The 12,117-nt window shown below is 52.5% G+C and overlaps 1 protein-coding gene across 2 annotated transcripts in view; it reads left to right on the top strand.

Annotated features, from left to right (window-relative positions):
* The first annotated feature begins 2,057 nt into the window (after positions 1–2,057).
* The window catches only part of SULT4A1 (sulfotransferase family 4A member 1), a 34,639-nt gene continuing 24,579 nt past the window's right edge, over positions 2,058–12,117 (top strand). For both annotated transcript variants that reach the window (XR_011464138.1, XM_070370075.1), the window contains exon 1: positions 2,058–2,245. Coding sequence is in view for 1 of the 2 variants with exons in the window: in XM_070370075.1 (XP_070226176.1) it covers positions 2,077–2,245 (169 nt within the window). In the remaining variant the exon portion in view is untranslated. The remainder of the gene's footprint in view (positions 2,246–12,117) is intronic.

Below are 12,117 nucleotides of genomic sequence, written 5' to 3' on the forward strand. Positions count from 1 at the left end.
AGCTTCTTTTGTTCATCATTTTGACTGTGAAATTCACCTATATTGTTGCATACACCAATCGTTCTTTTTTAAATCACTGTATAGTAAGAATTCCATTGTATGAATATATCACAATTTATCCAGTCTAATGTTGATGGACATTTGAGTTGTTTCTAATTCTTGTCTAATAGGTACAAAGTGTTAATTTGTTCCTAATTTCAAGCTAGCTCCTGTGTTCTTTTGACCTAGCCCCATCATTTTTAATGGTTTCTTCTTCTGCCCCAAAGATATTTTAGGCTCATCTTGTATCTTTGCCCAGCCCTGGAAGTGGCCTTCTCTCTGAGAAACTCTGGTTCCTTTTTGTGGGGAAGTATTTAGAAACCAAGATCTGGGCGCTGGCTCTGCCTGGTTTTGCTGGAATACAGTGCTTAAAGGCCTTTTCAGCAAAGATAAGGAATAGATTTTTAAAATAAATAATAAATTCATGAAATAGCTTAGATTCTAATCTAAAAGGACGGGGTTCCTCCTTGCTCTTCCATAGTGAGACCCTCACCTGAAACACCAGCTCGTTTATTTGCTCAGTTCCTCCAGCCTTTGGCTGCCTGTCTTTGTGCCATTACCTAATTGTTCTTAACGATATCTTGGTATTTGGGATCTTCTCTTGCATTTTTGTAAAGACATCCTCAAGCCCCCTGAATCAGAGTTAATGCTCTCTTTGCACATTTCATCCACCATGTACACATGGCCAATGTCCCCCTTGCCAGACTGTGAGTGTCTCAATCCTGGGGAAGAAGGAGAGAGAGAAGGTAGGTCCTATCCACCTGCGTTGCTCTGGATTCTTTTTAAAATTAATTTATTTATTTATTTAGCTATGCTGGGTCTTAGTTGTAGCTTGCGGGATCTTTGATCTTTGTGTGGCATGTGGGATCTAGTTCCCTGGCCAAGGATCGAACCTGGGTCTCCTGCATTGAGTGCAGAGTCTCAACCACTGGACCACCAGGGAAGTCCCACAGCTCTGAATTCTTGCTGGTATAATTATCTCTGTCCTCTCAACTGCAGTACCTAGAAGTAGAGAGTATCATTCCCTTTTCACAGTCAGGACACTGAACCTGTGCAATAGCATTGTTTCTTAAAAAAAAAGTCACGAATGTACAGTGACTTAATTAAATGTTTTATTGCTAAAAATTGCTAACTATCATTTGACAATGCAAGATGGTCACAAATGTTCTATTTGTAAACAGCACAGCATCTGCAAAGCACAATAAAATGAGCTTTGCCCGTGTGTGTTTCTTGAGTGAATGGATGAGGGGTTGTTCTAAAACCTCTATAGAATTCAGTTGTTCTCTAATTGTAGTCTGCCTAAGAAGTATATTTTAAATACAGACTTGTGGAGCACTACCCCAAGGGTCCTGGGTCTCATGAGTTCTGGGGTGGGCCCTGGAAATCTTCAGTTAACAGATTTAACCCTTTCCTGCTCTCAGGATATTGTAAGCGTGTGATTCACAGGTCTTATTCTGATCTGAAATTGTCTTGGTTATTCACAAATGTAAGCTCCAAGGGGCTGGGCTCTTGCCAGTATCACTGGTCTGGACCCTCGACCCGTGGCAGGTACAGATCAGAGGCTCCCTAAATATTTGTTGAATGAACGATGAATGAATCTCTTGGGTCATTGCTAGTTGCAGTGTTTATTGAGTTTGTGTTGAAGCTTTGCTGAAGGACAGAATCGCTGGAATCCCTGGGTTGGTTAACATATGCGTGATGAAGGTGATGCGGGCTACCGGCCTGGAGGAGGGCGGGGGAGGCGTCTTGGACGGCCCTCAGGGAGGGTGGGCGAGGGGTGGCTGGGGCGGGGCTCGGGCCATGACGTCGTGCCCGCATCCACGCCGGCGTCGTGACGTCAAGACACGGAACGCCCCCGCCCTCCCGCGACGGCTGGGGTGGGGCGCGGGCCGGGCGGCGCCGTGACGTCACGCCTGCGGAGGAGCGCCGTGACGTCACGCCTGCGGAGGAGCGCCGCGCGGCGGCTGCGGGGCGGCGGGAGAGGGCGCGGGGCGGCGGCGGCGGCGGGGCTGCGGGGCTGCGGGGCCGGGCGGCGGCATGGCGGAAAGCGAGGCGGAGACCCCCAGCACGCCGGGCGAGTTCGAGAGCAAGTACTTCGAGTTCCACGGCGTGCGGCTGCCGCCCTTTTGCCGCGGGAAGATGGAGGAGATCGCCAACTTCCCGGTGCGGCCCAGCGACGTGTGGATCGTCACCTACCCCAAGTCCGGTGAGTCCTGCGCGGACCCCGCCCCGGCTGGCTCTGCGGCGCGCCGGCGTGGACCCTGCGGCCCGCGCCCTGGGAGGCGGAGGGCCGACTGGGGGTGGGGGGCCGAGGGCGGGGGCGCGATGCCTGGAGCCCGACAGGGCGGGGTGGGGGTGGTCGGCCGGGGGTTTGGGGGGAAACCAGGTGTTTGGAGGTTGAGCCCCGGTGTCCGTGGCCAGGTGGCGTCCTGTGGGGATGGAGCCTTGTTTGGCGGCGGAGCTGCCAGGCAGACAGGCCCAGGCCCGCCACCCTTCCCTGCCTCCCCTCCCGATGTCCAGCTGGCTGTGTGACCTTGGACAGTCACTCAACCTCTCTGTTCTTGGGTTCGGTTCAGCCCTTTGATGAGCGCCAAGTCCTGGTGATGATCTTGGGGAGGGGGTGAAACGGGGCGTCAGGGCTGTGTTGGTGATGATCTTGGGGAGGGGGTGAAATGGGGCGTCAGGGCTGCGTGCTTCCCTCATTTCCTTGCGTGGGCACTGGCTGGGGGATGGGACTGGCCCGTGCCCAGAGTGCAGTGTCCGATGCGTCCCCCCTGATTCAGGGCCGCCTCCTTCACCCTGGTATATCTTGGCGTCTGGGACCCAGGGCAGTCACATTTCCTAGCATTAGGATGTCACTTTCATGACTGCTGTGTGAAGTCCAGGTGATCGTTCCCACTTCCACTCTATGGTGGGCACTGAGGCTCAGAGAGGGGAGGTTGCTCGCCCAAGGTCACACAGCTGCTGAGCAGGAGGAGCTGAGATTTAAGGCCAGGCGGGTGTGCATGTGCCCAGGACCTGATGTAAGAGATTTTTGATGTAGTGCCTCTTCTGAGGTTTGTAGGGAAAAGGGGCAACTTTCCTGTTTGAACATTCCTGCGGGTTTCCGTTGTTGCCGCTGTCCTGAAGAGAGAGGGATTCACTGCTCTGAACCCAGACAGTGCAGTGCGTCTTTGGCCTGGTGTCCCGGGTGGTGGCCTTGAGGTCGCGTGGTCGGAGGAACAGGCTGGCAGGTTGCTGGCAGAGCCCGTAGGCTTGGCTGTCCTTGCTGCGCAGGGTCCCAGATGCCCAGGGGGTAGGCCTGGTCCTCCCAGGAAGGCTGAGGAAGGGGCTTGTGAGTGGAGGGGTGGAGAGGAGTCTGGAGGCACTGCTGGGCTGTCTTTGGAAAGAAGGAAAGGAAGTGTGGGGATTCACAATTGGTCAGATTTTAGAGCCAGGGATGTCATTCATATATATAAGACCCCCAGCTGGGTGTGGGCGGGAGAGCATTTTGCTTCCCTTCTGTTATGTGGGATCACTGAAGGCTGAAAATGGCCTCCTGTCTGTTTAGGGCAGGGTCTGCCTACCTCTGAATTATGAAAAATGTGGGCACCCTTGAGGATTTTGGAGTGGCAGATGGACAGTTGTGGTTCTCTGTTACACCCCTCCATTTCGTGAGCAGGAGATGGTGGCTGAGAAGCTGGGCCGCTGGCAGGCTGGGGAGGCCCCGGGCATAGAGCTTGCTTGAAAGGCACGGCCCTGAAGCTTGTGGGGAGGCTTTAGACGGGCCCAGTGTTGGAGGCCTGCTGGGGTTCTGTAGGGACCTGACTGGGCACCTTGATGGGAATGAGGTGTTAGTTTAAAGAAGTTTTCTGGATAACCAAACCTCACATCTTGTTTGTAACTTGCATCTTTCAAAGATAAAAACATGTCCTTCTGAGTTTCCTCTCAGAAGGAGAGCAAAGATTGGCTCTTCCCTTCGGAAACAGAGAACCCAGCTTGGCCAGAGATCCTGGTGTGGGGTCCCTTTGCACACAGCCTGAAAGAGCCTCCTTTTCAAAGCTTAAAATTATTTTTCCCCTTATGGTCTTTCCAGGCCCTTACTGTTTCTCCATCTGCCCCCTGCTGGCTCCTTTTGCCTTTTACCTGCGGACCGGGCAGCCTGAGATGGTGCTAGTGGTAAAAAAAAAAACCTGCCTGCCAATGCAGGAGACGTAAGAGATGTGGATTTGACCCGTGGGTCAGGAATATCCCCTGGAGAAAAGCATGGCAACCCCCTCCAGTATTCTTGCCTGGAGAATCCCGTGGACAGAGGAGCCCACCGGGCTACAGTCCATGGGGTTGCAAAGAGTCAGACACGACTGAACAACACAAACCCATTTTAAGGGCTTCCCTGGTGACTCAATGGCAAAGAATCCACCTGCCAATATAGGAGACTCTGGTTTGATCTCTGGGTAGGGAAGACCCGCCCTGGAGAAGGAAATGGCGACCCACTCCAGTATTCTTCCCTGGAGAATCCCATGGACGGAGGACCCTGGCGGGCTACAGTCTATGGGGTCGCAGAGAGCTGGACACGTCTGAAGCGACTGAGCATGTGCACGGGCAGCCTGAAGATGCCCTTGTTCGAACTGTGTGTGAGCCAGAGGGAAAGGACATTAGTAGCGCTCAGCTGACGACCTGCCATGCTCCGTGCTTTGTCACTTACAAAGGCCTGTGTTCATGGCAGTAAGCTGTCTGCAGACCTCTCTGACCAGAGGTGGTCTCCATTTCAGAAGTCCGACACAGAAACTCTGGGAGGTGAAGTGGCTCGCCCAAGCTCAAGTGCCTGGGACGAGGCTTGTTTGAGTTGACGGCAGGCCTGGGATGAAGCAGCAGCAGAGTGTCACGGGTTTGTGTAGACCAGTATCTGCTGTTCCTTTTTTGCTTTCCTCCTGGTTCTTAGCCTTCACCCAGCCCACCCTGCTTGTCCATGTCGTGGGGTGGTGACAGGAAAAGTGAGACGTTTTCTCAGGAAGGACGACCTTGCTGAGACCAGTGCTTCTGGAGGTCCCATGTCCTCTCAGCCCCCACTGCCTGTAAAGTTCATTACTCAAAATGATCCCAGAGGGGCCTGAAGAATTGGTCCCCCATATCTAGTTTTCACTCAACCAAAGACGGCACACCCTGGAGGTCCTCTCCAGTGGCATCTGGTGTGGCAGGAGGAGCTGCCTGGGGGCAGGATCTGGGTTCCCTTGGGTCCCCCACCCCACCCCGGGCAGTTGCCCTCAGGTGATTCCCCTGCTGTGAAATCCACATGGTGAACCACGCAGTCACAGAGGCGGCTTCTGCCCCCGGGCCCTTGAAGGGGCTGTTACTTTGAACGCAGGCCAGGTGTAGTTTGCCTGGGCCCTCGGAGTGGTGAAGTGGCCCCTTGGCGAATCCTGTGTGCCCGGCGCTCTGCCGTGTCAATCCAGAGGCTCAGAGAAGGCAGGAACTAACTCAGAGTTACACAGCAGCTGAGGGACAGTCAGGTCTGATCCGTCCTCTGGTCCACAGCCAGTTTCGCCCCTGCCCCTCTGGAGGAGGGAGCTGGACTCAGGCCCCAAGGAGGAGGGAGGATCCCACCTTCTCTCCCCTGCCCTGGGGTGGAAGTCTCAGGATGCTTCAGGGTTTTAGGGGTTTTGTCAGAGTTCTGAGTCCTGGGCCACGGGGACTTCAGTCGGCCCACCTCATGATTCCATTCCTTCCCTGTCCCCGCTTCCCTGCTTCCTCCTCCCCACCAGGAGTGGGTCTGCAGGAGGCTCTGGCTTGGACATTGAGAGCCTGGCTTTGGAGCCTGCGTTTGAGCGCAGCTGTGCTGCTCACCTGCTGGCTGGCCCTGGGCAGATGGGACTACCGGCCTGAGCTGTGCTGCCCTCAAGGATGGGAGAGGCCGCCTCGGCGCCTTGCTGGAGGCGGATGAGGATGAGTGGGGTGATGAGCCGGGGCTTCTGCCTGGACCGGATGTGCCATAAGCAGACGGCAGGGTGTCGTCAATGCCAGCTTTCACTCCCTGAGCACCCGTGGCGCCCAGACCTTTCCTTGGGGCTGGGCATGCAGAGAAAAGTCCCGCTGGGTGCCTGTCTTCAGTGAGTGCTGTGTCTGCCAGGGGACGGACGGCTCCAGTGTGGACCCAAGGGACCCCTTGGGGGGGGTCGTCGTGAACTTGCAGGTGGCCCCAGGGCCCCTGTCCACCCTGCCTCCTCTGGTGGGGAACGTCTGATGGGAGAGGTCATAACAATTGGACCCTGCTCCTCTCCACAGTACTCCAGTACTTCTAGAACTTTTCTGTGTTTCTGACATTGGAGCTCAGGTGACAGGTTAGGACTGTGCTGTCTTAATTCGGGAGTCTCTAGTTCCCAGGGGGGTATCGAAGTTTAAGGAATTGAAATAAAATTATAGGGATTCAGTTCCTCAGTAGCACTGGCCACACTCCACAAGCTCAGGAGCTGCACGTGGCTAGTGGTCATCGCGCTGGACAGCAGGGCTTTAGATGTTGCCATCGTCACGGAGGTCCTGCGGGACGGCGCCAGTTTGCGCTGTGACCCCACGCTGGGAGCCCTGGTGCCTTCAGTGTCCGGGGACCCTCCTCGCTGTCCAGTGTTGACGGTCCTTCTTTCTTACAGCCTCTGGTCCCAGGGTCTCTCTCTCTCTCTCTCTCTAGTTTTTAAGTCGTGTCCGACTCTTGGAACCCCACGGACTATAGCCCGCCAGGCTCCTCCTCTGTCCATGGGATTCTCCAGGCAAGAATACTGGAGTGGATTGCCATTTCCTTCTCCAGGGGATCTCTCTGACCCAGGGATCGAACCGGGGTCTCCTACATTGCAGGTGACTTCTTTACTGACCGAGCCATGAGGGAAGCCCAGGGTGTCCGGTGTTAAATCCAATCTTGTCTGGGCGACGTCTGTCCGCGAAGCCGTGGAGATCACGTGGGCTCTGGAATGTGCTCCTTGGCTCGACCTGGGCATCCCCGCTCCTGGTTTTTCTTTCCTTTGGCTCCCACCCGTCTTGAAGTGCACCCCCATTCTCTGGTCACTGGTGGGGGGCAGGGGACAGTGAGTCACTCCCGGGGGGATGGGAGAGCCTGGCCCAACTCCAGCCCTATCACTGTGTGACTTCAATTTGCTCTTGAAAAATGAGAGGATTAGACCTGATGGGTTCACGTAAGTCTTAAGCATTAAGACCCCCCCTGGGGCGGGGGGCCCCACAGGCCCTAGGCTGGATGATCTTTGGCTGAGAGCGTCCCCAGGCCCGGGAGATGGGCGCAGGGAGTGTCGTGAACGCAGCCCTCAAGGAGCTCACTTGGACACTGGAAAGCCAGGCTCCTAATGCTGACAGCTGCCCAACGGGCCAGGGTGCTCATTCTCGGGGGTCAGGTCAGGGGCCCAGGAAGAGGGGCTCTGAGGAGGAGGGTTGCAGGGGGGCTGCATGGAGGAGGTGGCGGGACCTGGCCGTGAGAGTTGGTGGGGCCTCCCCGTCCATCGTGTTTGAGCCTCGGAGCAGCTTCGTGTTCTTTGTTGTTGCCTCTCTTGGATAGAAACAGGCCCCCTGAGGGGCAAGGGCGGTGTCAGCACCCGAGGATGCAGGTTTGACTTGCGGACGGTGGGGAGGAGCCAGCCCCAGAAGACCTGGACAGAGGGACAGCAGTGACCTGGCCTCGGTTCTGGGCTGGATGCTCCCAGGTTTCCAGGGATGGTTATCATGTTCCCCCAGCCTGGGGAGGAGACTGCCCTCAAATCCAGATCTGGAAGCAGGCTAGGAAGTTTTGGGGAGGAACTCGCCACCCACCCTGAGCTCACGTTTGTGCCAAGATCAGAGTCAGCATCCCTGCCTTCCAGCTGCAGGGTGATGAGTGACCCCCAGCTAGCACCTGCTTACCCGCTTCCCTGAAGACATCCCCAGAGGCTTGGTTCCAGATGACTTGTCGCCTTCCTCTGTCCTTCCCCTCCCTCTCCCTTGCCTCCTCCCTCTTCCTTCTCTTTGCTCTGACTCCAGCTGTTCGCCCATACTCGAGAGGGCTTGGCTTTGGGGAAGGAGGTGGCTGGTCCCAAGAGCCAGGGTTAGCTGGGGCAGCAGTCTTCTCATCACCCTATGAGACCTGGAATGAAAGCCTCCAGAGGAACCCACAAGGTTCTGGAGGAAGACAAGAGCAGGGCCACTGGGACGAGCATCTGCTGACACTCGTGGAATTAGGAGGAGGCCCCGAGCCCGCTCTGAGCTCCAGGGTCTCACGGGGCTCCTTACCTCCGCTTCCTCCGAGGCAGTGAGGACTGCCATCCCCCGCCCCCACATGCGCCTCCTTACTGTGCTTCTGTGGCTCCTCCCCCCAGGAAGTGCTCAAACCTGCCCACCCCTCTTGGCCCTGCTGCAGTCTCGGGAGCCTTCCTCTCTTACCTGGACTGTTGTGTGGCCTGCCTCCTGGGTTCACCTTTCACTCTGCAGCCAAAGTGACCTCTTAGGAACGCCAGAGCATGCCCTCGAGGGTTCGATCTCTCCCCCAAATCCGCCATGGCCTTCAGGCAGCGGTGAAGTCCACCCCGTAGCCGTCCTCTGGTGGTCAGCTGTCCTGCCCTTACTCACCAGCACGGTGAGCACGCTGGCTGTCCTTCCCTCCAGCCTGGCTGCCTCTGTCTGGGGTGCTCCTGCCTTCCCTTCCCTTCCTCTCCCTTTCCCTCCCCTCTGATTACCTGATGTGGACCTCTGTTTCCAGAACGCCTCTCATCTGTTCACTGTGGGACTGAGCATCCTCCTGTGCCCCCCGCTCCCACCTCTCAGGACTTCAGAGGTGCCATGCCGTTGTCTGCTGGCTCACATCACTTCTGCTGAAAAGTCAGCTGAAATTCTTTGTTCCTTTTGGAATGGATCTTTTTTTCCCCTTCTGGTGGCCTTTGAGATGTTCTCTTTGTCTGGTTTTCAGCGCTTGGATATTAGGTGTCCAGATATATATATATTTTTAGGGGAGGAGGATGCTTATTCTGCTTGGGGTTCCTGAGCATCTCAGTGCTGTGCTTTGATGCCTTTCCTTATTTTGGAAGAATTCTCAGTCACCACTGCAACTATTTCTGGTGCCCCATTCTCTCTCCTTCTTTTCAGATGCCAATTACATATGTGTTAGACGGTTTGATACTGTCCTATAGCTCTTGGACATTCTACTTTTTCACCCTGTTTCTCTCTTTGCATCTCAGTTTGGGTAACTTCTGTTGGTCAGTCTTCAGGTTGACTGACCTTTCCACTGTATCAGGTATACTGATGGGCCCACTGAAAGCATTCTATATTTCCATTATTGTGTTTTTATTTTTTCTCTAGCATTTCCATTGTGGTTTCCATCTCTCTGCTGAAATATTCATCTGTTTATGCTTGTTGTCCATCTTCTCCATGAAATCCTTCAACATTTGAGACAGAATCCTTTAATATCCTCTGAGTCTGATTCTGTTGATTGTCTCCTGACTGGGATTTTTTTTTTGGTGTTTTTTTTTTTTTGATGTGTACTACTCTTTGACTGAATGCTGGACACTGTGCCAGCATTAGAGACTGGAATCATTTTGAAAGGTTGTTGCTGAACCTCGAAAAGACGCCGGGATTCTTGGCCTACGGAGGAGAAGAATTCAATCTGGGGCCAGAGACGAGGCTTGATCGCTCAGAGCTTTTGTGTAATAATGTTTTATTAAAGTGTAAGGAGATAGACAAAGCTTCTGACATAGACATCAGAAGGGGGCAGAAAGAGTACCCGCTTGCTAGTGTTAGCAGTGGAGTTATACACTCTCCATTGAATCCAAAGAATGTCTGGAGGTTGTAAAGACCTCACCAGACCTACTCCTTAACCTACATTTTAAGATAACAGAATTAGCCAGAAGGTTTAATCCAGAGACTGTGCTCAGGCAGGATACATTCAGTTCAGTTCAGTCACTTAGTCCTGTCCAATTCTTTGCGACCCCATGAATCGCAGCACGCCAGGCCTCCCTGTCCATCACCAACTCCCAGAGTTCACTCAGACTCACGTCCATCAAGTCAATGATGCCATCCAGCCATCTCATCCTCTGTCGTCCCCTTCTCCTCCTGCCCCCAATCCCTTCCAGCATCAGAGTCTTTTCCAATGAGTCAACTCTTCGCATGAGGTGGCCAAAGTACTGGAGTTTCAGCTTTAGCATCATTCCTCCCAAAGAACACCCAGGACTGATCTCCTTCAGAATGGACTGGTTGGATCTCCGTGCAGTCCAACGGACTCTCAAGAGTCTTCTCCAACACCACAGTTCAAAAGCATCAATTCTTCAGCGCTCAGCCTTCTTCACAGTCCAACTCTCACATCCATACATGACCACAGGAAAAACCATAGCCTTGACTAGACTGACCTTTTTTGGCAAAGTAATGTCTCTGCTTTTGAATTGCTATCTAGATTGGTCATAACTTTCTTTCCAAGGAGTAAGCGTCTTTTAATTTCATGCATGCAGTCACTGTCTGCAGTGATTTTGGAGCCCAGAAAAATAAGTCTGACACTGTCTCCACTGTTTTCCCATCTATTTCCCATGAAGTGATGGGACCAGATGCCATGATCTTAGTTTTCTGAATGTTGAGCTTTAAGCCAACGTTTTCACTCTCCTGTTTCAGTTTCATTAAGAGGCTCTTTAGTTCTTCTTTACTTTCTGCCATAAGGGTGGTATCATCTGCATATCTCAGGTTATTGATATTTCTCCCGGCAATCTTGATTCCAGCTTGTGCTTCTTCCAGCCCAGCATTTCTCATGATATACTCTGCATATAACTTAAATAAGCAAGGTGACAATATACAGCCTTGACATACTCCTTTTCCTATTTGGAACCAGTCTGTTGTTCCATGTCCAGTTCTAACTGTTACTTCCTGACCTGCATATAGGTTTCTCAAGAGGCAGGTCAGGTGGTCTGGTATTCCCATCTCTTTCAGAATTTTCCACAGTTTATTGTGATCCACATAGTCAAAGGCTTTGGCATAGTCAGTAAAGCAGAAATAAATGTTTTTCTGGAAATCTCTTGCTTTTTCAATTATCCAGCAGATGTTGGCAATTCGATCGATCTCTGGTTCCTCTGCCTTTTCTAAAACCAGCTTGAACAGCAGGAAGTTCATGGTTCACATATTGCTGAAGCCTGGCTTGGAGAATTTTGAGCATTACTTTACTAGCGTGTGAGATGAGTGCAATTGTGCGGTAGTTTGAGCATTCTTTGGCATTGCCTTTCTTTGGGATTGGAATGAAAACTGACCTTTTCCAGTCCTGTGGCCACTGCTGAGTTTTACAAATTTGCTGGCATATTGAGTGCAGCAGTTTCACAGCATCATCTTTCAGGATTTGAAATAGCTCAACTGGAATTCCATCACCTCCAGTAACTTTGTTCGTAGTGATGATTTCTAAGCCCCACTTGACTTCACATTCCAGGATGTCTGGCTCTAGGTGAGTGATCACACCATCGTGATTATCTGAGTTGTGAAGATTTTTTTGTACAGTTCTTCTGTGTATTCTTGCCACCTCTTCTTAATATCTTCTGCTTCTGTTAGGTCCATACCATTTCTGTCCTTTATCGAGCCCATCTTTGCATGAAATGTTCCCTTGGTATCTCTAATTTTCTTGAAGAAATCTCTAGTCCTTCCCATTCTGTTGTTTTCCTCTATTTCTTTGCATTGATCACCAAGGAAGGCTTTCTTATCTCTCCTTGCTATTCTTTGGAACTCTGCATTCAGATGCTTATATCTTTCCTTTTCTCCTTTGCTTTTCGCTTCTCTCCTTTTCACAGCTATTTGTAAGGCCTCCCCAGACAGCCATTTTGCTTTTTTTGCATTTCTTTTCCATGGGGATGGTCTTGCTTCCTGTCTCCTGTACAATGTCACGAACCTCTGTCCATAGTTCATCAGGCACTCTATAATCCTAAGGAATGTAGAGGAAAAAGTTTGTCCTTTCTTCCTCCTTGAGAATTCCAGGCCCCTCTCTCCTTGGGGACCCCTAGACTTCTTATCAACCTGCCTAGGAAATGACTCTCTCAATTTGTATTGATGCTTTGAAATCAGCCTGTCTCTTCTTGGCAGGCCATTAGTGTAGGCACTGAGTCAGTCTGGTAG

Source organism: Bos mutus, chromosome 5 (genome assembly GCF_027580195.1).
Source record: "Bos mutus isolate GX-2022 chromosome 5, NWIPB_WYAK_1.1, whole genome shotgun sequence".
In the NCBI taxonomy this organism is placed as follows: Eukaryota; Metazoa; Chordata; class Mammalia; order Artiodactyla; family Bovidae; genus Bos; species Bos mutus.